The sequence below is a fragment of the Athalia rosae genome, chromosome 6, assembly GCF_917208135.1.
Source record: "Athalia rosae chromosome 6, iyAthRosa1.1, whole genome shotgun sequence".
NCBI classification, from domain to species: domain Eukaryota; kingdom Metazoa; phylum Arthropoda; class Insecta; order Hymenoptera; family Athaliidae; genus Athalia; species Athalia rosae.
Window position 1 is genome coordinate 10,841,268 of NC_064031.1, and position 27,940 is coordinate 10,869,207.

Here is a 27,940-nt window from a genome sequence, read left to right on the forward strand (position 1 = left end):
CCGCGCGCGGTTAGCAATTGCCAGTACTCCGGTAGACGCGATCGTGCGCGAGCTATTTCCCGGTAACTGCTACCCGTAACTTTCCGAAAGGGGTGTGAAGAACAAAGTTGAAAAAGTTGGAAATCCGTATTCATTAACGAACGCATGCCGCTGTGCTCAGGAATGAAAAATAGTGGCAATCGTCATCTAACGAAAATTGAAAACCGAAAAAAATTAATTTTTGAAAAAAATCTTTGAAAAATCGTCGGATATTTCCACCTTAAAATTCGAATGATTTTTCGTTCGCTTCTACGCACTAACTTTGAAAAATAATTAAAAATCGTAGCTCAGTGGTTTCAATTAAACCGAGTGGTCGATCCGTTCGTACGGTCTGACCTCTTCGTCTTTGACTAGGTCTGATAATATGACATAAAATCTGGAGTCTGAGGGAGTGTCTTCTGCCCGGAAATGGGTGACACCGATGCAAAGGGAGATTCCAACTGTTTACGCGCCAGGTTGTTGACCTGGTTTCTCCTCGCTCAAGTTTTCGTTCAAATTGGAGCGTTTGCCTTTCTTTATTCATGGGTGGCGAGGGTGGAACACGATATTCGGAACATCGAATGCCCCTCGTGCGCCTCAGATGACGTAGAAAATACGATGAACGTCATGGGAGGTGGCGTTCCTTCTGGTTCCCGCCAAAAACGAAGCGGCCCCGTATTCGACGACAACGCGGTCTCCGAGACTTTTAAGGTGAATATTTTGTCGTCCGATGGCGGAGGTAATTACGTGAGATGATTGGTAACGGGCGACGTGGTTCTTGTTCGGAACACGTCGACGTAAATTTGACTTTCAACTTATTCGAGGTCTTTGAAGTGAGAATCGTTTATTCGACGAACCCTCGTTTGGAGTTAAAGTTTGTGTCTTTCGGATGGGGTTTTTGGGTCCGGATATCCGCCCTCGAAATTCCATTTATCAAACAACCCACTCGTTAGGCTCACCGCTTCTTATAGTTCAAAGCACAGCCTATTCCCGACGAATTCAGACAACCAGAAGAAGCCTGTTGCGTATCTAGGGGTGCAGAGCTCAACTTCCGTTAAACTTCCCTCCGAAATTCTAATCCCTACAAATAATGAGATAAAGAAGAAGGGGATCAAGTGGATGACAAAAATTTAATCTCGTCTCCACGTGATCCTTACTGCACCTCGCCGTCGCATAAATGAATTCTATACACACTCGCATACGTACACATAATTCAAGATATCCTGTCATTTCTTTCAGTCGAGGGAAGACACGGAGACGCACCGTCGCAGACAACATCCACATCCCCATCAACATCAACAACATCAACAACATCAACAACATCAACAACATCAGCAACATCAACAACATCAGCAACATCAACAACATCAACAACATCAACAACATCAACAACATCAACAGCAGCAGAGGGACAAAGGTGACAAGGGTGACCATTCCGATTCGGGCAATCCCGAGTGGTTTTGGATATCAACCGACACTCGCGTACCGGTGAGTAACGATAACGTAGTGTAGATTGCGAAGATCCAACTGAAATGAATCAATTCATCGTACGACGAAATTCACCCTTGAAATCGGCGAAGTGTAAATGAAAATGAATTCGAACGATTTTGAAAAAATGCGGAGCAACAGTTTCTCTTTAATCAATCGTATAACTCTACGAGAAAAACGTTGAGATCTTCCGAATATGCGAGGGGGTGAAAGTGTCTAGGAATATCGATGAAAGTTGCGAAGTTTGTCGAACGAGAATCATCCACAAATACCGCGAATATGATTCGGCATCCTCTACCTCTGCAATGAGTAGAATATAATAACATCTCTCAAAGGAAACTTTTCCAACATCGAATACAGGCGGCATCTCTCATCAAACGGTTCGCGCGTTGTACATTCAATTAGCTCATTCTTCACGGCAGTTTGTAAGGGAATCGGCGCAGAAACAAAATCCACCTTTATACAACCGGATCCTTTCCCCCTTAGCATTTCTGATTTCCAACATCGGATCGTAACACGTTTTATGCCCAATTTCAATTAACGAGAAGTTTCTCAACCGTAACATATTAATAACTGGCGTACGTAATTTCACTTTATGGAACGAAAAAATAGAAAAAACTTAATGAAATAAGAAAAAAAAAAAATACAGAAAAATTGCCCACTTCTCACGGCAGATAAACCACCGTTTTGCACGTGACAACGTAAAAGAAATGAAAGAACTAAAAATGGCCCACGGTTCAGGTACGCGTAGGTTTTGACGATTACCTAATAAGTCTCATTTGGTATTGCAACGTCGAATGGGGGTTCAGTTTAGTTTTGCCAACAGTTTCTTGACGTATAGCCCGGTGGACGCGCCCCTTTAAATCCGATTAGGAAAAGAGCTTTAATCAGTCACCAGCATCTTAGCCCAACCTGCAGACAGGCGGTCGGTAGGGGGGGTAAGGGGAGTGTAGCAGAAACTTGGGGTAACGCAACCAAACCCGAACACGCGCCAACCCCAATATACTACTACCTTGTAAACCGCGCGTACTCGCACGAGAATAATTTGTTCTAAGTTCCACTAAGCTCGATGTGTACATACACATGTATGTACATTATAGAACCGAGGTGTTTTCTCAGCCATCGCCACGCAACCACACGCGGTGATTGTAATACCTTATATACCGTTGTATACCGCGTGAATTGTTAATAACTAACACGTCTGGTTGTATCAGCAACCTCGCTAAATCCGCGAATAACATTGCGTTGATTCGATTTTCATCTCAACTTTCCAGTTATCCACTATGTAGATGATATTCAGAATTCATCATTCCGTTACAAACGTGTATTTTTGCGGGGGGGAGGTTTTTTTCATTACATGGTAAAAAAGAAGCGAGGATTCCGAACGAAATCCATTGGAAACTTTTAAAGAATTTTTTTCACAGTTACCAAGTTTTCTGGGGGAGGGTGGGGTGAGAGATAAGTTGTAATGACCCTTGGTCGGTTTTATCATGTATAATAAATCGTTAATGGAAAGTGTTTGTAACACGAGGATCGGTAATTACCAAGTTACAGTCGAAGCGAGCATTCGTATATGTGTACGTATAAGATCTCGGTACAGACCTGCGACCCCCCCGCCGCCTCACGTATCTCAATGGTCGGCATGAGCGCCTCGGTAATTCGTGGGCTTATTTACCCCTCAACCATTTACCATTTACCATTTACTTACCGTTTACCATTAGCCGTTTTACCCCCTTCGTTCGCGTAGTAGTCACCCCCTCAGCCTCAACGTCACTTAGCATGGCTAAGTTAATGCGAGGGACGATTTAGGTCGCTGACGACGTTGTACGCCTCCTTATACCACTGGAAATTGTCTATGTGGTACTCCGGCAACTCGGTTTCTCACACTCGTATTTCCCTGTATCTGCGACACCGCGGAAACCTCCCTCTGCCACTCCCCGCACCTTTATCGGTCACCGGGCTACCCGTGCGCCAGGAAGTTCTCGAACCGTTTCGTTATAACGCCTCGCGTTTCCCCGTCCCTCGCTGAGTGGTAAGATGCGAACTGGATACACAATTTTCGTCTATCTGGTGGTGAAATACGTTCAAGCAACGAAAAGAGGAAAAAAAAGAAAAAAACAGGGGGAACGAATAGCGAGAAAAAGAAATTAATAATTACGGGGCGCGCGCTCCGTTTTATTTACTTGATAATGAGTCGCTGCACGTATATACTCGTACTTTGTGATAATATTTATGAATCACGTCGAATTGTACACCACGTACGTACGTACGTACGTACTATATGCACAATTTCAGACGTGTGGAAAACGTTATCTTGATGATATGCATATATCATGGGTCGTCTAGAATTTTGTCGTAGCAAACTGCAGCGTATAGGCAGCGTGTAGGCGTTTACGTATACATATATACTCGGAACATTGCGTGAGTACGAGAATATCGTACCAATTTTCTACACCGCGTACGTGTCGGTGAACATATTATTTTCTCCTGGCGTACGTTCGTATCGCGCTGCTTAGATAGAGTGAATTATTAACGTGTTTTTTTTTTTGTTGTTGTTTTTTTTTTTCCTCTTTCATATATATATAAAATCATGAATGTGCCATAGTTTTTCGCCCCTTGGAAGTTCTTCGGTCGAACTAATTTCCGGAGTACATGAAAATCCAACGTACTTTCCTATCAGTTCTGAAAAACCAATGATTCTCATTCCTCGGGCGATCCGAGTGCACGTATTTGCATTATACCTATTCATTTTTCGTAGCCGCGGGCAACAATACAAGACTCAAACGCAACGAGTTTTTCGTATCTAGACGATATATGAAGCGCAACGTGAAATTTCCCGCGGACGACGCAGACGTATTGTAGTTGTACAGAACCTCGCCAGGTTAATTTGCAACCAACCCCTCTTTCGAATTTACCCTGTACGGTATACGTATATATCAGATCGGATCGATCTGTTCTACGAATTACTTACTTCAGAGTACACATATACCCATTATACCGACAAATGACCACGTCGGGTTTATAACGTCGAATTCCATGGACCCCTCATTTATTTTTTATACCTTTTTCTTCAGCGCACCTCCTCAGTTTCCTTATAGGTTTTTTTTTTTTCTCTTCTTTTTTCTCCCTCGTAACCCCAGTTGGTTTTTCACTTTTTCCTCTGCTTTCTTTTCATTTTTCGTGTTCTGGTTTTTTTTTTTTTTTTTTTCCTTTATTTTTCATTTTTTGCTTATTTTTTTCTTCAAACACCGCATACGTGCAAGGGCATGGCGCGTATCCATTACTCGTTGCCGAGATATAGTCAAGTTTTTTTTATAAAACCGTGTTTCCAACTCGGTACTTACGATACAGGGTTAAATATCTTGATCCCTGTACGGTAAGAAAAAAAAAAAAAGAAAAGGGAAGAGAAAATAAAATAAAACTAAATGAAATATAGACCTACTACCTTTATACAACCTAACTCCGAATTCTGGGGAATAAATTTTCGCAAACCTTTCCCTAAAGGTTACTACACACACGCTTTTTTTTTATTCTTTCGAGCGTTCATGTAAAAAGGTGTTTTCTATTTATAACGAACCCTTGGGATGAAATTTCATTCCGAATAAAAGAAATAACTACATTCGCCCCTTTTCTTTTCTTTTTGTTTTTTCTTTTCTGATGCTATAAACGGAAGAATTCCAAGGCAATAGTTGCAGTTCGGTTTTTTTCTTCCTTCTTTACGTTTTCGTTTTCCTTTTTTTTTTTTTTTTTTTTTGTTTTTCTGCTTGTTTTGCGGAGGTGGTTGGTTACCCGCTACACAAGGGTGTCTCGAGAGGTAAACGAAATCCTCCACTTTCGCACCGGTCTTTTTTATACGCTTGTTCTCGGAGAGCCTCCGGCAAATTCCTCTCTCTCCCCCCCCCTTGGAACACACCCTCCCCCCCGCCTCGGGTGCAGTACCAACCACCACAACCACCATCGCCTATTACCTACCTCACCACGCTTCCTCGGAGAGCTGTTGGGATTTTTTTCCGTACATTACTGTCAAGAGTGACGCATTGTGGTTTCCGGAGGTCTAAGCGGTTTGCGGTGAAGCTTAGAACAACGTGAAGGGGGCAGACGTGAGTGGCGGGGGGTGGTGCGGATTTTGACGGTAGTGAAGGTTCGAGTTAAAAGCTCGGGGCGTTTCCTCCTCGTTCATACCGTATCAATATGTATCAATGGAATACGCACCTCTGCGTGTTATGAGCTCAACAAATTTGGGACACGCGAGATTTGTTGTATATAATGCAGGTATACCTCTGATGTATTTTTCGACGCTGCAAGAACTGCGAAGTATCCGAAATGAATAGAATATAAATATAATCGGAAAAAAAACGGAGAGAATGAAATCCAAATTATTGAAGCCAAGATCGAGGGATGCGATGTATTCGGGGGTGCGTGAGCTGTTGCTATACTGCCGCAGCTATCGATAACTCTCGTCGTGATATTACGTGTCATTCACCGCTGCCGCGGCGATTTTTTTTCACGCCTGTAATGTTGACCGTGAAAATAAAAGGAAGAAATTTATTCCGTTCAATTTTCCCCCAAGTTCAGAGAACGAATTTTTTCCTTTCAATTTATTTATTTTCTTTCGAATACGTTCTTTGATTTTTCAATTAACGATCTGATATGTATTTCTCACTGAAAAAATTCTTCAACTTCACACGAGGTTTTTCGAAGCTTAAAAGTTTTCTCTTCGCATCGCTTTGTTTCGTACTTGTAATCTTTATTCATCGTTTTTTTCATATCGATGGAAGGTGTTCAGATCAGCTGTGACTATTGGTTTATACTCGACTTTGAACTTTGCAGTGTTACAGTTGATATTAATCCACAGTGAGACGATAATGCCTTTTCTATGATAACCGAGGTAACGAAAGGAGTGTAAATAATGAACTTGATCGTTAATGCCGTTCGCTGCAACTGCAGTCTCGGCGGCAGCTGTATACCTATGTACCTGGGATTGCGAAACCTTTAAGCTTCGCGTCAAATATACACAAAAGCTTGCAGTTATGAATAAACATATGCAATTTTCTTTGCTATCAAATAACGTCGTAATAAAGTTGCGAAAAAAAGTGGGAGGAAAAGGATAAAAAAAAAAAAAGGTGTTAAATTATCTTGTCTCAGTCGAGGGCATTATTTACCTGGAGTGCAGCTCACACTCGTTAGTTTTACGAGGTGGCCGCTCGAGAGGCGATTCGCCAAGGGGTTAGGGGTCAGAAGTCAAATGGTTGGGGTGCGGGAAGAATGATCGTTTCATTAGGTTCTTTGTTCTTTTCTTTTCCATTTTTTTTTTTTTTTTCGTCGGAGGAAGAAGTATCGAGAATAGAAAAAAAAAAAAAAGAGAGAAGATTTTATTCGCGATATATGGGGGGTAACGAACTCCGCGGTAAAGCGCGAATTAGTGCCGGCACCTTTCGATACGATATGATTGCGACTTTTTTTCTCTCATCCCTTCGGTTTGGAGAGCGACGTTTATTTACGCGCGGCGAACCCCCCCTCCCCCTTTCCGACAGCTTTGTACGCCGTACGTACGGCGATACGTAAGGGAATATATATCTCCTTCGCTGACCCAATTAAGTTTATGTTGATGAACCCTCGTTTATTTCGGGGCAACAACCGGAGGACCCCCGAACCCTCATGCCTGCCTCCTCGGGGGAGGGAGGGAGGGAAGTGGGACGGGCCGGACCCTGCCGGACCTTCTGAACTCCGCTGGACCCGACCACCGTATTGTAATTATCGTTTTATTCAACCGGTCTATATCCAGCGGTTTATACCTATCACGATCGATCTGATGTTCGCGAAAACCGGTCGGTTGGTCGGTATGAGACCCTCGTCGTCGTATCCTTTCTACCCGTGTACACGTGTGTACGTGTACTCTGTACGTAGCTACGGGTAATATATAAAGTATTTCGAAAAATATACCGGAGAATCTTTCGAGCTGATGGAATATTCTTCATGCCTTCTATCATTATACATATTTCTTTCTTTCTCTATATTCATGTATGTACCTTTATACGTAACGGTCGTTCCTCGGGATCCGAAAACCGCCCGCGCAGCGGTATAACTTCACTTTACTTTGCATACGGATCATTTTCTTACCCCTATGAGATGTATAGCTGCGACTACACTTCCTATACAGGGACGAGCAAAAGGATTTTGATATTCTGCAAGGCGTCTCCGTATTCTAATGGGTTATACGGGTAGCACATCGCCGACCATACACGTATAGACGTCCATCGCTTTGTTGAAGGACCAAAATCTGATTTTACTATCGGGGTATACCATATCACGCACACCTATATATATTCGGATCTACATTTCATATCTCTGAAATCGCTTCGGCATCGACTCTTTCCTTTTTCTTTTCTTTTTTTTTTTCTTCTCGCGATTCAAAAGTAGAAAAAAACATCATTCTTCTTGTTTTTTTTTTTTATTTTTTTTATATTTTTTTATTTTTTCTCATTCACGGGCACGTAATATCGTGACTTATCGATATCGCGGTAGCGATCAATCGTCCGGCCGACAAGGTTTTCACGCATCAAAATCACATTAGTATATATTTTGAGGGCACTGCGGAGAATATCCGAGCTCAGCGAACGGCGCTGTTCATATTTGAAAATCCATTTTCCGAATACACGTGGCTTGCGAAAAAAAAAAAAAATAAATAAAACCGAGGAATGGAATTAAGGAGGTTCGAAGAAAGCTCCATTTTCATATTCCAGAAATTAGAGTGAATAAATGAGTAATCCTTCGTCTGGAGAAGAATCCGTTATACCTGCCACTCCGAAATGGTAAACTTGTTATACGTTTTATACTCAGTTATGACTCGAGGTTAAATTGAATTACGCAACGAAATGTTTCAACCTCCGCCACCTACAAGTCCTCATCTGCTTACGAACGACATCCGAGCCCCTAAATATTCATACTCGCCACGATTTTTAACCGCTTTTTTTTTGTTTTCTATTTTGACCATTCGACCTTATCATACGCGGAAGAACAAACACGGCTGAATGATATCCTGAAGGATTTTCGAAACCTTGTTTCACCCAGGCAAATATACAACTCGTGTGTACGTACGTAGATTCGTATAACTTTCACTTCCAATATTCATCAGCTTCGCTTCCGCTCATAGTAAAAAAGAAAAGAGAAGAAAAGAAAAAAATTAAAAAAACGGGGCAAAGAAAAATACTCATCAGTTGAGGGGATTTATCATTCTCGGATCTCTCGATCCGTATCGTCGTGATTTCGTTCCGGGAAAATAAGATAAATCCACGGGGTGGGGTTCGGGACTCCGAAGTCCCCGTGCAGTAGGAGCGCGGGTCATCAAGCTCTCAGCCCCGAACAACATTACTCTTAATGACACCCCCGTCCCTAACTGCAGGGGTGTCATTGAGCGGTGAATGTAGCCCGAGGCGCTTCACTTTCAAAGAGGTTCGGTTGTCCAGCAGCGGCGGCCTCGACGTTTCGCCCGTTCTGCATGGGGTCTCCTCCCACTGGGTCAGTTCTCGTGCGTAATTGAGCCACTAATTTTCGCTGGTTTTACTATTTTATTTAAAACCCTCGGTTCTCGAGGTATGTCTATGTGAATACGTTACATAGGTAAGGCTTTTCGCCGTAATTATTCAACCCTCTAATACGAGATACGACAACAACAAGTCAGCGCGCTGTTGATCTCGGCTGACAATGAGGCACTTGATGTTCGAAATTAGAGATCGATTTCGTCCCTTCGAGCGCGTACTTGAAAACGTTCGGATATAATTATACCAGATAACGTTAGACGCTACAATGTGTACTCGTTGTTAAACCGTAGAGTGTCCTTGCTCAATCACTGTCAATTATCTGTAGTAGGTACAGTTACGACAAGATTGTCATAATTCGTTTCTTATGTTCTGTCAATTTACCTGGTAGCTTGAATGACATTTTTCGACGTTATGCTGCTATGATACTGAAATAATTATCGTCGAAATATTTTTGTAAAATTTTCCTTCGAACCGGGTTTTATTTTTATTACAACAAAGTTCGTATATTGTTCCCGTACACCCTCATGTACACATTATGTACGAGCTTCGATTCAGCAACTTTTCTTAGAGGATATTTTCCTCGAAATAGTCGCGGTTTACATCCGATTTATTTTCTCATTTCGCGTTACCGCCTGCGATTCGTTGAGAAGAAGAAATAGCAAAAAAAAAAAAAAAATCTACGACGAATCGAAAAATACCAGCTTGCGACGCAAAATTTATTTTCAAGATTTTTCAATTATTTTCCAACGACGCACCCGGTGTAATTTCGACGAAAAGTGGGCAAGGTCAAAACGCTGTAACTTGGGGAGAAAAATGTTGGAAAAAAAATAATTCCGAAAAGTATTTCGGAGGTTGACATTTCCTCTTTGAAGTCGTTTTTTCCCAAATTCTTTCTACGGTCATTGTTCGACTCGTGTATAGCGTGGCTTCTGGTGTAGAGTTTCGAAGCGGAGAGGGAACAAAGTTTTTCAAAGTTATCTGCCGCGGAGCGTGGAAAAAATGCAGATGCTTTGGAAAACGTTTGAAAAAAACGTGTCAGAGATGAAATTGCAACTTTCGAAATGCCGTTTGGAATAATATATATTTTCTTTTCTTTGTGACAATATTTTGCCCGAATGAGTTACGTCATTGCGAAGATTGGCATTTCTCCAGAGAGTCCCGAGTACGCCGTTGATTTTTTTTTTTACCGGTAACGAGTGCAGTTGATTGAGTATTCGAAACTTTCTCATTCTTATAATAACAAGTACGCGTTGTTTCATTCGTAACTATTTCTGTTTTGCCGAATCAGTCGGCATGCGATTATTGCCAATATAAATGGCGGTTACGAGGTATACGAAGAATACTCGGTGAAGGTACAATATTCGCTGTGTCGTTCATAACTCAACCCAAGCTATGAAACTTGTAGCGGGAACGTGGTGCAGCACGGGGTATAAGGGGCGTCGTTTAAAAGTGGGCAAACAGTCGTTGCTGAGGTGAAGTTTAATCTTATTTTAATTAATAATTCATTACGGAGTTTCGTTTTAATAAATTCTTCGTTAACGAACCTTGAATGATAAAAAGAAGAGGGAGAAAAAGAGAGAGAGAGAGAGAGAGAGAGGGAGAGAGCAAATAATATGATAATAATTATAATGACGACGAGTAAAGGGAATGAAAACGAAGAAAAAAAAGTGGACAGAAATTATCTCTTATCCTGCCGCTCACTGTAACCCGTTAAAGGTTGAAAATCTTCATCCCCATCCCCCAGAGACGTGGGAGACGAGCTGCTCGCGCGATATCTCTCAACGTCGTTCTCCCAAATGTCTTAGTTAAACCTCGCGGAGAGTAGCAATATATTTAGCTTTCTTTCACTTAGACATCATTACATATATATTCAGGCTTTTCCGATTCTTTCTGATTTCAGTCGGAAACCATCATAGAAAATCTTTGCCGATCGGCCCGAGATTTCTGTCCTCACGGTCTGCCGGGTGTTCCGGGGAATCCCGGACCACCGGGCGATCGAGGACTCCCCGGTATTCCCGGACAAACTGGACCGATGGGTCCGATCGGGCCGCAAGGATTCCCCGGACTGAGAGGCCCGAAGGGGGAGGTGGGAATGCATGGTCGCGACGGTCGCGATGGCGTTCCTGGAGAGCCGGGACTCGAAGGTGTCCCAGGAAGAAGTGGACAAGACGGAATACCCGGACACAACGGTACCGCAGGTCTCAACGGAACACCCGGTCAACCTGGAAGGAACGGGGTAGACGGTGAGGTTTTTTATTTTTATCTCGAAATAGGGGAAAAAATGAAGATCGCATTCGAGGTTTTGAGTCGTCGAAGTTTTAGGTGACCGCGAATGTGTCCCGCGATTCGATTTTACACGGACGATTAAATCCGTTCGATTATCGGTCTCTGGAATTACGAGAATAAAAAAAAAAAAAAAACAAAAAAAAAATAAGCGACGAAGAGTCGGAGAGGGATAGGGTGTAGTTATTGTCGTGTTAGTTGTTGGTTTTCGTTTGGCGTTGGGTCGATTTATTTTATTGACTGTTGGCATCAGCGCGCAGTTGGTTGTTCTATGGGGAGTCTCAAAATCGAGGGACGTTATATTGTACGAACTGGACGGTGTGTCTGCCATTCCGTGCAAACGCCTCGATCGTAAAATACAGAAGAGACAATTCCGAGTGGCTTGCTGGCAGATGCTGAAGCCCCGAATGTGGCCAGCAAACGATCTTATAGAAACCGGAAGAGCTTCTTGATTATTTCTTCGTTCGCGAGCGCATCGTAAATCCGTCTTTGAAGCCGAGGTATTTTCACATATGTTGAATTACTCATATACCCCATCGCGCGTCGCTCGCATATCTGGAATTGCAGCATCTGTAATTCGCGCGAATGTACGTACGTACGTACGTACGAGGAACACCGTGTATCGATCGTTTTTGATTGAGAAAGTGTGCGTCCATATCGCGAACGTTTTAGCGAGGGTTGTAGGTGGCTTGGTGGTGGTGGTGGTGGTGGTGGTGGTGGTTGGCTGTTAGCTGTGAATTACGATTAAGTTTCGGGAGCTACGTGTCGCTGTATAAGCCAATGGAATCGCTGGTATACATGTATATCTATGTATGTGTACGTCGCATTTATAACTGTGCAGTAGTTATATGGTTGAACGTAGGCAGAGAAGGGTGGCGATATCGCACAAGACCAGATGTTTCTCGCCAACTAATTCCGACTCCAAGCCCGTCAAGACTCCGATAAATTTATAAATTTAACAAAATATATTCACCGCTATGATTTACAGTACATCCTCCGAACGGATCTGGTATACCGTGTACTTTATTTTTTCCGATAACTGCATTTTTAGCTAATGGTTTTTTTTTTGTCGCCCCTAGATTTTCCAATTTTCTACTTCTCCCCGAGTTTTCAACTTTCGACTCCCAGTTCGATAAAACAAGGCGATATACGTGTAAAATTATACAGTCAACCCGTCATCGCTTCTGTTCCTGGATTATTACGTCGTCGTTTTGAATAAATTAAAACTGTTCAGAAAATATATTAGGGTGAATTTATATAGATCGTGTTATGTAACGAGGAAAAAAGAACTTTGCTCCCCGCGGAGATTGAAGTTGTCATTATTGTTTTCGTTTTTTTTTTTTTTTTTTTTTCAACTAATTTTATTGAAATTTGTCTTTTTTTTCTTGTCTTTTTTTCAACTCGTCCCCCTTATTAGACCCGACACAAATATTACCAGAGCAAGCTTTTAAAAGCTTGGGCGAATAAAAGCGACGCATTAGACTTCTTCGTTCAAGTAGGATATTCATACGTTTACGTTGTCCATTAAACTGCGGAGTCAGCGTTTATATACTACGTTTACATATAAATTTTTTGTTCATTTCTTTTTTTCTTTTTTTTTTTTACAAACCTAAAAACCTTCCTCCCCTGACCGAGACAGAATCGCTTCGAGTGCATACATTACACCGTACGTCGATACCGTTGAATTTTACTTAATTTTTCTCAAATTTTCCATTTCTTCGACGAATCACCTCATCGTATACCTTAGTAGGTATACAACCGCGTGATATTGTTATTCGCTGGATCTTCAAATCCATGTATTTGCCTCGAGGTTTCCGATGCTCGCTTATTCGTACCGTTCCATCTGCGTCAGTTCGCTACGATCTTTTCTACATTTTTTGGTAACACGATTCGTCGAATCACAACTCAATCGGATTGACACGTACTCGCTTCAACACATATGTACGGACATACGTGAACACGCGTATCTACTGGCTTCGATTTATTTTTGCTGAGCAATCTCAGCCACGTCATTTTTCTGTAGAATTATTTCACAAATTATAACGCACGTTAATCACACTGTTCAAGAAACGAGACAAGAACGTGAAACGAAAAAAATCACTCTCACCTTCGCCGGATTTTGATTTTTGAATTCTCGACACGTGCAAAGAAATATTACCTCGTGCAGTCGGCTCTTATATGTCACATGGAATATAATCGTATGATATAATGTTACGTACGCTGTCTTGTTGTTGATTAGCGTTTACACGGTTGCTCGTATGTACACATACCCTATACATTAGTGTATGAATTATTTTATTGCTCCATCAAGTGGCTGATGGTTAGAGGACGACGACGTGCTCTACAAAATGATTGCTCAAGGTGGTCATACGCGTTTGACAACCAATTTATATTATAGTTACCACGGTTTGGCGGATCCTCGTTTTCTTCCTCGTTCTTTTCCTTTATTCGCTTCTCTTCGTCGTTGTATATCGCGAGTGAGTAACGCCGAGGAATTTTATCGATAGGAATTAAATTCTTCGCGTCGTAAAGTGCATGGATGGGGGAGGAAAAAAGAAAATTCATTCTCATCTCTATTCCTTTTTTTTTTTCTCCTCGCCACCCCCCGCCCTGCCCTCAGACGTGCGTTTTATCTGGTATTGGATCCACGAGCCTCTGTGTTCCGAAATATTGGAAAGGTTCTGGTATAAAAAAAGAAGAAGAAAAATAAAAAAAACAAAAATAAAAAAAAAAAAAAGGAAGGAAAAAATCTTTGGGAAAATTACAGCGGCCGGGGCTCGCTCTCACGTGGTACTCTACTCCCGTATTCGCATGGATTCCACAGCCCATTTTCACCAACTACACTCGGTAGATCGTGTTTCAGGCGAAACCTGGGCCAATGAATTTTTCAATTTTCGAGGATCAGACAACTCCGATCACCCGCCTACACGGAATTGAATAACGGCGAGTTGCAGATCTACTTCTGTCCTGTTTCACGTTTCAAATGCCATCGAAGGATCGCGCTGCTCCGCTGTGCGGAGCGCATCTGCGCGATGAATAATTCTTAGCTTAATATTACGCGTTTCACGGGCACGTATAAATTCGTACCGGCTGAAATCCTCACATACTTCGTCAACGTTCGTTTTAATTAATTCTTACAGTCGTGATAATTGCCATGTCAGAGCTTAGCGCGAAAATTCTCTCACTGCAGCAACACCGCCGGCAGCAGCAGCTCGAGCGCGTTTTAATCATAACAGACAATGGGTGAAGTCCTTCGTAGGCCACGGTACCTCCGCTAGCTGCCGGCTCGGCTGCATTACCGGACCGCGTTGAACTCTTTCTTTCTTCCGCCATGGGATCGCCGATGTTGTTCGACCGGCGGCCGCGCACCGTAAACTTTGCGTCGTTTTAATTTCCTCTCGTTTCTGCAGCCGCACTTAGGATATGGGTATGCCGCTCCTCGTCGGAGCTGCTGCACCGGGCGACGCCGCGTCGTCGGTCTCGTGCAGCTGCTGCAATCAGGTCGTTGGCTCGCTCCACAAATTCCCGCTACATCAGTTACGGTTGATACGCCGGACACGGAGACGGTTTTAACTATTGCGATAATCGCGCGATCTAGGTAAAACCGTAACGCGTGTCATCAGATTCGCTTCAAATTGAGCAAGAAGAAACCAAAAATTTCCATGTTCCTTTTCATCGTTTTCGTTTTTTTTTTTTATAAGAGAAAGATAGGTCTATGTGGTGCCCATAAATACGTGAGTTTATTTTATTTTTTCCAGGAAAACAAGGACCTCAAGGACCTCCCGGTCCCACCGGAGCCCAAGGACCCAAGGGTGAGAATTCAGCAATTTTATTTTTACGTTCTTTAACTTCGATCTTTCTTACCAATGAAAAATTGTCTTGAAATATTACGTCGATAATATGACGGGATATTCTTCGTATATATTATGTACTCGGCGAGAGGATTTTCGGATTACTATTTTTATTTGTCTTCTTCTGCTTTCGTTTTGTTCTTTTTCACATTTTATTTATCCGTCACGAGAATCCCCCGATGAGTTTATAAATCTTTGCGGTATGATGTATCGGTAGAAGCATCCGTATTGCTCGCATAAAACCTCACACCTCGGTACATATTTCTGTGATCTAATACGAAACGCGACGCTATATTCTTTGAAAAATAAATGACTGCATTTTGCGGTATAAGAGATATTTCACACAAGTACCAACTGCTACGAGAGAGATTCCCTCTGGTGCAAGTCGAACCGCATTTCTTCCATCCGAATACCTCCACGCGTTCATTCTGAGGGTAGACTTTCTCACCCCTTCTTCATATCTTTCATTTTTTTTTCTATTCTATTTTCTCGGTTCTCTTCATTTCTTTCTCCTGCTTTTTCTTCTCCTTGCCCATTTGCCTCTTTCGTACTCGTGAACGCACGTGTTCCGATAAAAGGTATATATATATATATATATATACCTGTGTAATGTATGTATGTGCGAATAAGTACGTCCTCGTATTTCCCTTAGGATGTACTATAATAATTCTGCAGTCGTTTAATCCCGCTACCCGAGACCCGCTGGATATAACCCTATAATATCAATTTTGCTTCGATTAGAAATCTCGGAGGTCCAAATTTTGGGTATATATCTACATAGCTACGTACCTATGTATGTAGATACCTATAAACGAGCGACCCACTGCCGTCGCGTCGCCTCTCCGACTTAACTGATCCATGCGAGATTCTCGGCTGATTAAACGTCGGATAATTGGATGAAACGACCTTTCAACTATCACCTCTTATGCTCCATTTTATATGCAAAGTCGCGGGACTCCCGACGTTGCAGTCCTGAAACTAACAGCCAAATTAGAAAATATTTCGTTACTATCTTCGTCGTGTACACCTTAGATATTGAACGTACGAGGGGAAAAAAAAAAAAAATAAAATAAAATAACGGAGAATGAAAGAAAAAAGAAAACGATGTAAAGGTATCGCTTTCGCAGGGATCGCTGGTCCTCGAGGATACAAAGGAAGACCTGGAACTAATGGAACGAATGGTTTGCCCGGCGTAACCGCATATCAAGTTAAATTAGCGAATGGGTCCTATAGCAACCAGATGCTCATACCTCCTTCAATTCTACGTAAGTATGAATCTATTCGAAATCTTATTGGTACATTTCTTTTCAGAATACGTTACTCTCGTATTACGATTTTCATATTATAAATGCGCTGCGGATTTCAATGCACATGGAATTGTCGCATTGAAAAAACACGTGATTCTGTACCGTTGAAATAAGTTAACGTGAGCCACGAGTTTCGCAATCTTTTCATTTATCCATTTTTGTTGATATTATTTTCTGGATTTACGTCGTCATTTCTCACGCGCCGTTGTACGAAGGTATAAAGGATGATGTTTCACGTATAAATACGCACACACGTACACGTATACGTGGAAAATTAAACATTGCATGAAATTGAAATAAGGGTAGAATCGTTTGTGCTTTGTAGGCTTAATTGTGGTTGAGGGTTCGATGATCCGTTTAGGCTGAAGAAGGTGGATTATAATCGGAATGGATATTTCGGGAATAAAATATAATTACGCTTGTGTAGGTCGCGAAAGTTTCGAGTATATGCGCGCCGTCAGGGGTCGGTTTTGACGAGATCCGCCCCGCAGGCCTAATAAAAATACAATCTTAAGCGGACAGCTATAACGCGGGGCCTATTTCACGCCACTTAGGGATAAACGGAAAATTGTGATGCGCGAAATTTCACCAATCGCGTGATCCGCGCGTATACACTTCGCCCTTCGCTACAATCGCTTGGAAAACTACGGGCTCTTCAACGTGGGGGGGGGGGGGGGGGGGGGGGGGATAATTTAAGCAGTTTTATCATTTCGAAATTCAACCTGCATTCTAACCACGTGTTTTCCACGATGATACGTCCAATTTCTACGAACGGCTACTGACGAACAGACTCCGGAATCTTTTTCAAAATTTCAACTTCCTTCAAATTGTAAATTATCATTTCTTCCCTACCTTTCGATTCCGTGTGAATTCACCTAACTGTGTCAATAAATATGCCGGAAAGGGCAGCATCGAGTAATTCGAGAAAACGAGGTGGGGTGGGGAAACGAATAAATATTTTTCTATCCTTCCATTCATTCTTTCCATAAGAAATCAAAACTTGATTCGGAGTATGAATTGATTTTGAATACAAAATCAGGCAAAGATTTTCACTTCAGCGAACACTTTGCTACGAGTCGAAACTTTTCACAAACCCTACCCCACAACCCTCTATGTATTATAGGGTATACGTATGTAATAATAAAGGTATAAAAATAACTGAAAATACCGAATAACTTTTCCCACGGGAGAATTCCGCCTTGAATATTTTCTACATCGAATTAAGTGAAATTGCTTACCGTTTAAGAAGTGCGATACACAAGAGTAACCATTATTTTTCCTTTTTTCTCTTTAACCTAAGATGATAATGATTATTTATAAAAAAAAAAAAATAAAAAAAAATAAATGTGAAATGAAATTCATAATGTAGAAATTCGATTTCGGGAATTATATTTCGAACTCAATTTCGATTTTCATCAAGTGTAATGGAACCCCTCAAGGCTTGCTTGAATTTTCGATGCCCAATTTTATCCACGTGTTCATTCCTTTACGCCTAAGAAATTAATTTTCTACGTATATCCTGTACAGGTAAACGTGAATATATCAACTTCGTAAAAAAAGAATTTTTCCATTTAATTACAACAAAACGTGTGTCGCGACCGTTATAACGTTAACCGTTATGACTGCAAAAATTCTCTACCCCCGTCATATTTTCAGTGAAATTACGATAACAACTACCCTGCTGTGGTTTCCATTGCAAGGATATATTTACGTGCGGGTTAGGTACTCGTCTCGTTGTTGCCTCCAGAGCTGCTCAAAAGTAATTAGCCCGTTCCTACAGTTTCATTATAATCTGAACGTAGCAGTAAATCCTGATTATGACTCTCCGTCATACACATATTATAGTCATATAATAATTACATGCATCCGTCGACTGGTAATGAAGCTAATCCAACCATTTTTCTTTGATTTTTGTCTTTCATTTTATTCTTATAAAGGAGTGTCGCATGCAAAACTTCGAATCCCAAGAGCCCTTTGATGCAAGATTGTAAAACTTTGGAATGGGTGTTAAATGATCATGAATATCTTGCGGAAAGGGAAATGTGACCATCAACAGTCGATATGAAAAAAAAAGAAAAAAAAAAACAAACATCTAGTACGAAAAGTTAGTTTGACATTTCCCCCCCCCCCCCCCCCCCCCCGTCGATTGGTTTTAAACTGACTCTGTTCAAATTATCGGAACACTTTATTCTTTCCGTTGGTCGCGCCGCCATAAGCTACGTGTCTGTTATATCACCCACTTTGCAAACGCTGCAGAGTTACGATCAGCGAAAGTGAATTCGCTGACGTTAACAAAAGTTTGTCAAATTAATAGGTGAATTATACGATGTAAAAGAAATGACTTTATTCCACTCCCCCCATTTTTTTCCTCTCCTTCTTTTTCCTCCCAATGATTGACGTGAGTTGGAGTAAATTTTCCATTTTCTATCGCCGATCGTTAATTTCTGCGATTATATTTCCTCACGAAGAATAAATTATCGGCTTCGCCTAACTAACTTAACTTTGAGAAAGATAATGCGAAGTGAATAAACGGTATAAGTGCGCACCACCCTAACTGACCTATAACCAGAGCTTTTTGCGGGATTACAACACGAAGTCACGTTCCCCAAAGTTTTTACGATAATCGATATCACGAGTGCAGTAGTTAAGATCAAGAGAAACTGTGTGTAAGGTACATATGTACAGAAAATTGACAGATTTTTGGTACATGGAATTACAAAGCCGTCAATGGATTGAAAAAATTTTTAAATCCAAAAAGAAAAACAAATTAATGAAAATAAAAAAAAAAGGTCGGGGGATAAAAAGTTTGCCAATCGTATATATTGAGGAGAAGTTTGTTAAGTCTCAAACAAAAGAGACCTTAGGGAAGCTGCAGTCTTGATATCCCTTCGGTTAAGCCTATTCAATCTTCACTTTTCAGCTCCATTTTAATTGAATTCCATTCCCTTCTTCCCTGTTCTCACTTCCGCAGTCGCGCGACTGCCGTTTCTCACTTTCCAGTTCGTATAATGATATTTGAAATTCATACGAAATTCATTCCTCATCTTATACCTTGAATAACACGATTATATACTACCGCTTAATCATTTTCATTCAAAGCTCAATTTTATTCGTATAACAAATTCATTTACAAATGAATTTTATGGAGATAATAGATTTTTTCGTAAAAAGTAACGAAAATTCACAAACCAGGCCGGTTGACACTCTGGTTATAGGATATCATGCGACTGTGACCGACCTCACATAATCCTTGTAGTCGTTCGAAAATTCTCTTCACCTACAGAGTTTTGAAGTCCTGCCGGTGCCTCACGAACGGATGAAGAGGACTTGTATTTCCTTTTTGAGAAGCATGCGATAACTGATCGGCAAAGTAATTGTCAATTTCCGAATAAGCTGCGGGGGTGAGATGGAAAAAAAAAGAAAAAAAAAAAAAAGAAAAACGAAGAGTATCTCCGCCTCGTTCTACATTTCTCTCTGTATCAGCTATCGCTACATATCGCTGAAATCGTATGTTACAGGAGACGGTAGAGTGAATCGGGTCATTCCAGTTCTTGAGGGTGCGAACGTTCGGATGAGATGTGCAGCGAGCGGAAATCCCCCACCCGTAATACAGTGGTCCAGAGCTGACGGCGACGCGATAGAGTTGGGTTCATGGAGCAGTAAGTTTTATCTGTTGACTCCGTATTATTTATTTTCGCTACTTTTTTTTTCGTTTCACTTACGAAATCCTCGGTTATTGGCTTCCTCGACGACGACGACGACGACGACGACGAGCTTATATTTTTATCCACACGCATCGGCTGTGACGAAGGATAGTATAAGGAGAAAGGAGATAATTTTTAGTCGGAAAAATTGGCGAGAGGGGCGGCGGTGATAAAACGCACGATGATCGTCAAAATCAGCTTTTCTTTCATCCGTCTTCTTCCAGCCTCTTTCGATGGGACGAAGTAAGCTGTGCGTACTTGTTAGTTGACTGTGAGTAAAAAAGTTAAATGGACCGTGCGGTAGCCGGCGGTTCGTGGAAACCTGCTTTTTTGAATTGTTACCCACCCACCACCCCCGGTACACTACTGCAAAGGTCGAGAGTTAATCGACTGCGAGGAAAATCCCCGGATGAGGAAACAGACAAAATCACCGCCAAATAATGTACGCCTCGCGTGGTGACACTGGAACGGAAACGGGTGGAAAGCTTAAACCGGAGTTGATATCTCCACGGAATATACCAGCTATTGCTGGTCTTCTTTACTCCCGAACTTCCTCCGCTTCCCGGGTCATGTATTTCAGGAAGAAGTTTTTGAGCAGCCGCCGTCTCCGTTGCCGAACTCCTTGGAATGAAGTTCATCAGTTTAACCACGGCAAATAAGCGAGTTTGCTCTCACGACCGAAACGATCATTTTTACTAGCCGCAAAATTTATTACCACGAGTCAAAATTTTCGACCCGCATTCGACCGTCGCATGACTCGAAACGGCAGGCAGCGTTCAAGGTTGCGCTTGGATAAAAATTTGACCGACTGTACATCGCGTCTAGCGTCTAGAAAAAAAATCAATTTCGACGTCACAGTTTGATGAAAATCGTTTTTCTTTTTTCTATTTCCGCAAACAGTGACTTCGGTAACATCGGAGACCCTGAATATAACGGTGGTGAATCGGGTCCATATGGGGGAATACGTTTGCTCGGCGGATAACGGAATTCCACCGATGGCAACGCAACGATTCAAACTGGAAGTTCGATGTGAGTATTCAATAACGTAGATCTCTGACATGTGTGCATTCTTTCCACGTTTTTATGTACGCGTAAGTTTCACCCTACATGACTGCACGTTGATTTCGAAGCTTTGCGTCTCGACGCGCCTCGTTTGAGGAGATGAAAAAAAAAATAAAAAAATAAACCCACGCCGTCGTCGTAACTCCCGACAGCCACTTGACCTTATTCTTAATCGTAACTGTATTACGGAACGCTGTCGGGTTTGCAGACAATCGAATCGAACGTGACATTTGCCGATTCAGTTGCTAATTCAGAAACGCGCTGAGAGTCTCGAATTCGAAGCAAGTGAACCCGTTACACTTACCTTGTACCTACAGGTAATTCTGAAAAATCATAGAATCGTTCGATTCGTCGATCCACAATCGGAATCACCGGCTGATCACACCTCATGCGAATAACATTTCTGGTTGAATTTCCCCACGTAACCCGTCAGGGTTTATTTCTGTGTTTCATATTCCGCGCATTACAGCTCCGACTAGCTTATACGAACAAAAGATCCGCCGTATTGTTTCTGTCCTCATTTAAACGATACAATATCATCGAGTGACATAATACAGGGGCGCAGTTGTATTTATCGGTTCTATTTATTTCAATGCGTTTTGTTTCTCATGTACAGCAAATCGGAGGGGGAGGGGAAAAAGCCGAGCTTTTCACTCACGCGAATACGGAGATACATTCGATTCAACAAGCATGCATACATATATCGGCGCCTGTCAGTGATTTTGTACTTGTTTTTTTTTTTTTTCTTCTCTGTATGATTGGGAAGCGTTTTTCAACGTTCACTACCGCATACGTGCATCGATATTAAATGCGGTATACTTTTTGTCGGTTGTATTTTCTTGGGTAATTTAAATCGGTGGGTTATGTACAGAAAATATCAAACTGAAAATCGATTCCGTAATGGAATTATAATCGGGGCTTAGTTATATCGTCTCCTCACAGCAGCGGTATGAGCGAGTGGAAACGAGCAGCCGATAATCAAACGATTCTTGCAGCGATATAACCGCGATCCCTTGATCCTCTTTGCTCTCTATAACCTTCCCCCGTTCCTACCAAGAACCAAATCCAGCTCCACCCCCCCCCCCCCCCCCCCCCTCCCCCCCCCGTGTACCGAGTCTGGGATACGACTCGAATAGAGGGATAGATAAAAATAAGGAAACGAAAGAAGATGAAAATTTTTAATTCGCCAGGAAAGTTTTTCATTCAGCTCTATTTCAAACTTTTCACGAAACACGAAACCCTGTCGTCCGAGAGAATCAGAATATTCTGACCAACGGTTAAATTAATACAGGGTCGATTACATTACGGTTTCAGTTCCACCTCTGATCAAAATTCGGGGTCAGAGTATCGAAGTCAAAACGGGAGGAACGGCCGTCCTGGTCTGTGAAATCGAAGCTTTCCCCGAGCCCGTCACGTACTGGGAACGGGGGGATGGTAGTCTTCTGGAAAATTCGGACAAGTATCAAATCGCGCTGGTGGACAAGAAGAGCGGGTACAAGGTGAGAAAATTATCCACCATTTTATTTGAAACTCGTCATTAGCTCATCGTCAGCTCGATCCCTGAACCACCTTGAATTTAGGCGAAAATGCAACTCAACATCACCGGGGTATCCAGTTCCGACCATGGCTTCTATCACTGCACATGTAAAAACGAACTTGCCGTAACAAGAGGCGTTTTCACCGTTCACGGTACGTTGATTTTTTTATCGTCATCGATATCATCGTACGGCAGCTGGATATTATTCTACAGACAAACGCGCAGCGTCTGACGCTCAGATAAATCCAAGTCGTTCTCTCTTCGCATGATCGTTCGGTATCGTTAATTATTATAATGGAATATTGCGATTCTGATGTTCCCCCGGCTCTTTGGAACCTGCTGTTGCTGTAGCCGGGAATATGATTCAAAATAATAATAATGACAATAACAATAACAATAATAACTCGCGGTGAATGGTAGCTGGTAATTAATTAACGGGTCCACGTTAGTAACGGTTAGGTTTCGTCGAGAAACTCGCAGCCTTCTGGGTCCCTTGTATCTTAAAGGCAAATCGATCCTCCTCGTTTAAAGGTGAACCGTCTTTTTTCACCCTCTTCAAGAGACGGGAAAAAGAACCAAAAAAAAAAAACGAAAAATTGTAGAATTCCATTGCTCTGATTTTCCTCGTTCGACTTAACCGACATAGTTCAAGGTTGTCACACACGCAACATATGTTCGAATTCGACCGGTTTTTTTCGTTTTTTTTTTTGTTTTTTTTCGTTTTTTCTCTAGTCTGCGTTACGTTCGATTTTGTCATGGATATTTCTCATGCGACAGAAATGCACAGGCGACCAACGAGCGGAAATATCGATCCTTCGCAGATCGTTGTTTACGGTGCACAACCTCCGAAGAAACAAGACCTCGATGACCTCTGTCCAGCTCCTCCGGAGTGCGAAGCTTGCACGAAATATCCGAGGTGTTCCTCAACGGATGTCTCACTGTTTTACGAAACTGGAGGTCGTCCGGAGATACGACCCATATCAAAAGATGTCAGATACTCATATTTTCCACCACGATTACTCGGTGAGTAGAAAGAGTTGCGAACGATTGACCGACCATCTCGTCACGTCGGCGCGACCATCCAGAATCCTGGGAAAATTCTCCGTCAGTTTTAGATCTGTTCTGAATCCCCAAGTTACCGAATACTGCCGTTAAATTTGAAAGTTTTTGATATCCTGCTACCTTCTTCATTGATTCGGATTCTCATATTTATAGATGCGAAAATTTGAACTAGGAAGTGAAAATTAATTCGATAAAAGGTTTAGTATGGTTCAATGTGATCTTTCTTGCGATCAGACTGCCTTCTGTACGCCGTTGGAAAACCGGTGTATCTCAGAACAACCGATGATTATCACGGAAGTTGGATGCGAGATTCGTCACCGAAGAGTGAATCGGTTGCCGAAAAATTTTGGGTCACCAGGGATCACGATAACAGACACATACACGAGTACTCCAACAAAACGGCATTCAGAATGGGATCGCCGAGGACCATCGAACTCCCTTACAGATTCAAGGTGAATTACCTTCTAGCATTCTTCACGTGTCGTTCCCTCCTCGTTTTCGGTTCTGAAATTTTTTTCATCTTTCAATTCGCGCATGTCCCATGGATCCATTAGAAGTCGCACGTGCATGGCTTTTGCACTTTGAAATTTATACGCGAATGTGATTAAAGATCGTGGATATGGAAGACCATGAATGTTTCAACGAGGCGACACCCGCCGCGGTGGTATTTCGTTCCCATAGTCCCTCGCTAATCTAGAACCTTAGGGGTCTCGGACTCTCATCCCCCGCGTGGAAGCTGCTGTTTCTGCAGCCACGAGCCATCATCGTAATCCGTAAAGTGGGAAGCACAATAGTTTAATCCGCGTATTCCGGGATGGCAGTTTGGAAAATTAACTTAACATATATTTAAATACGGGAAACGCGGAACGTCTGACACGCGTGGTATACAACCTACTGCGGCACGTACTCGTCTTAATATAAGGTATACATACCTGTGCGGCCCCCGTACACTTTCGGGGATGGAAAATTGCGTTACAAGCTACTCAAAATTCACGAAGCTATTCATCGCGCGATATGAAATTTAAGGGGTAATCGTGTACATCTTGAATTTGTGCGTCGAGCTTATTTTCCATCGTCGACGCCATTCGAAAAATTCAAAGTGCTTAATTTTTTACTCCTCGTTTTTACATCGTGCAGTTCATTCGATATGAATAGGACTTTGGTACGAATGGACCGGGAATTATCTCGATTGTATTATCTCCTTTCCAGAGATTAAAATGAAAAATAAAGTTATTTGTTGAACGGGAGGGAATTTAACTCGGGAAAATCTAGTTTTCAGTTTAGCCGCGTATTAGCCCTCCCACCAGGTTTACTACCTTTACATTATTTCGCCACAAGTTTCCTCGACATACCCGCGCTCGGTAGTTAGCAGGTGAACCGACAGGCGATGCGTTATACCTATATACATTACGAACTATACGCGAGAAACACGTATAATACACGAGTGTTGAAAGTTTGCGGTTGAAACTTCGTTCCAAGTATCGTTACTACGAAATTTTCCGTGGCGATCGGAAATTGCGCCGCTAATTCGGCGTCACGTTTCTAGAAAATTGACTAATGTGCTTTTCGCCGATAGAATGCCACACCTTCGCAACTGCGGGCATAACTTCACCCCTCTCGTCCTCCTACGTACGTTATATCTTCCGATTAAGATTTCAAGTCCTCCGTTTTTCTTTATTTTCTCACGCGCTCCAATCGAAATTATCATCGCAAGTTCGTTGCTCACACGACGAATCGTCCGGGAGATGAATTTCGGGAGAAAGCAATGAAAATCGTCGGCAGATATCACCGATGTATATTCGTAGCTAAACGTCGAGAAATCGAGCGTGCCTTGCCTGTCGGTTGAACTTAATGTACAATTTGATTGCCGCGGTTTCTAATTGCCTCCCGAGAGGAGGAGTTACTTGGAAATTTCGAAACGTCGCACCATCCACTCGTCGATCGGCTGCTGCCTTGATGTAATAATTTGAATACGATTGAATGACCCGGCGCTGAGTAGTTCCTGCGAAATGTACACACGCTTTTTGAACACGAGATGAAAAGATCTCTTTCTTTCACTCCAATTTTCTACCGTGTTGGAAAATTCATTTGACAATTCTCAGGGTAACGGGCATGTAGTTTACAACGGTTCTTTCTACTACAATCCTGAAGGACGTCCGTCTATAGTCCGTTTCGATCTTCCATCCGGTGATACCGTGAGGAATTCTACAAAGGAACTCGAACTTCCCGGACTAGATTATAACGGAACGAACTACCTTTACACACCTGGTCATAATTTTAACTTCGTTGACTTCAACGTCGATGAGAACGGTGAGTTGAAAATCCTGCAGCTTATTCATTTTTATCCGCTTTTCAGCTTCATGTCGCAACTGAACCAAAGTAAATCGAAATAAACCGGTTCGCCGTTCAACCGAAGGGGCCTGAGACTACACCGTAACGAACGCAAAGAACCCCTTCGGTACACCCCCGAATATCATCCAGTTGAAATAGTTGTTCAATGACGGCTTAAACTAAACTCGAGGCTAAAATAATTTGATAAACAAAGTTCGCGATGAAAATCCTCGGAATTCGTAACCGTGCATAGAATTCTGTCTAACAAATTATCCCGCAATTTCATTCGATAGACTTTGGAATCTGCGTATCAACGATTCGGTTATCTGGAATTGAACCAAATCTGTCGTGATTGATCGAGTATGATAAATCGTTCTTTGTATCCGAATTAACTAAGTCTTACGGTGCGATGAGCTTTACCAAGCAATTTCGTATGGGTTTATGTATATGTCATCTCAATACCCGCAGGTCTTTGGGTAATATACTCAGCTAGATCAACGAATAACACGGTCGTAATGAAGGTTAATGCCAACAGTATGACGCCCGAGCACTCCTGGAATATCAGCATTAACCATCATCAATTTGGTGAAATGTTCATTGTATGCGGAGTACTCTACGCCGTCGACAGTGTGACCGAAAGTACGACAAAAATACGGTCAGTTTTATTGAGTGAAAAAAAAAAAAAAAAATCAAATTGGACATTCCTAAGGTTGATCCTATTTTTCGTTTTCAATCTATCTATCAATTTTGCAATTGAATATTCCAGCCTGGCGCTTGACCTCTACAAAAATTTATCGCTCGAAGTAAATCTCTCGTTTTCAAATCCATTCCGAAAAACGACGATGATCAGTTACAATCACAGAACGAAGGTGGGTATCTGCGCCAATTGTGGAGAGAAAAAAAAAATAGAAAAAACAAACCTAGGAGTTCGTTGACGTTTGTCAATTGCTTTTCTTACCTTGTGCGCATTTTTCTTTCCATTCTCTTTTCAGGAATTACTTACTTCGGATAAGGGTATCCAGCTCACATACCCCATAAGAGCTCATGAAATCGGGTACAACACGACTAAAGAAGATAACAGGGAAATGGAGCCCAGCGCGCAGATGCTTACGGGCTACGATGTTTCGAATAACAGATCTCACTACGGTCCCGGTTCCTAGATAAATTTCGTGATAAATTTTCACGTCGATCGATCTCTTCTATTTTTAGGGGAGGAGAATCAAAAGAATCATAGGATAAAAAAGAAGAAGGAAACAAATCCCAAGTGAGCCGAGATTGAAAATAAAAGTAAAAATGGTAAGTCATTGAATATTTGTCAATTCTCAAGCAGCCTCTCCTACCGGCATCGGATAATCTGTCTCGCCACGTATTTTGTACCAAAGAAAAAAGAAAAAAAAAACGAAAAAAAATAACGGAGATACTAAGAATAAAAAAAAAAAAAATGTTATTTTATTAAACCTGTGTATATACGGTATATGTATCTTTGAATAATGTAACGTAGAGTAATGACGTTAATTTTTCTATGGCTCTGTAGGCAGGTATTTGGAAATACGATTTCGTACGGACGCCATGAAAATTGCAAAATAACCAGCGACCGTATCCCTCATTGTAATTATCTAACCGATTTAATTGTATATAAAATAAAAAACTGAACGAACGGCGAACTTTACTCACCGGTAAAACGAGATGAAAAAAGGAAAACAAAAAAAATTAACGAATAAATGAAATAGAATTCAGACATCTTTCGTTTAATCCA

General features: G+C 41.8%; 1 protein-coding gene across 1 annotated transcript; it reads left to right on the forward strand.

The window, feature by feature from the left end:
• LOC105688808 lies at positions 1–27,922 on the forward strand. The gene is made up of 15 exons (XM_012405359.3): positions 1–729; positions 1,258–1,506; positions 10,948–11,290; positions 15,089–15,142; positions 16,309–16,446; positions 20,007–20,147; positions 21,093–21,221; positions 22,569–22,753; positions 22,835–22,943; positions 23,569–23,814; positions 24,088–24,305; positions 25,956–26,163; positions 26,653–26,839; positions 26,951–27,053; positions 27,177–27,922. Exons 1-15 carry the CDS (start codon positions 448–450, stop codon positions 27,342–27,344), a joined length of 2,760 nt encoding a protein of 919 aa, XP_012260782.2. The 5' UTR covers positions 1–447; the 3' UTR covers positions 27,345–27,922.
• The last annotated feature ends 18 nt before the right edge of the window (positions 27,923–27,940 follow it).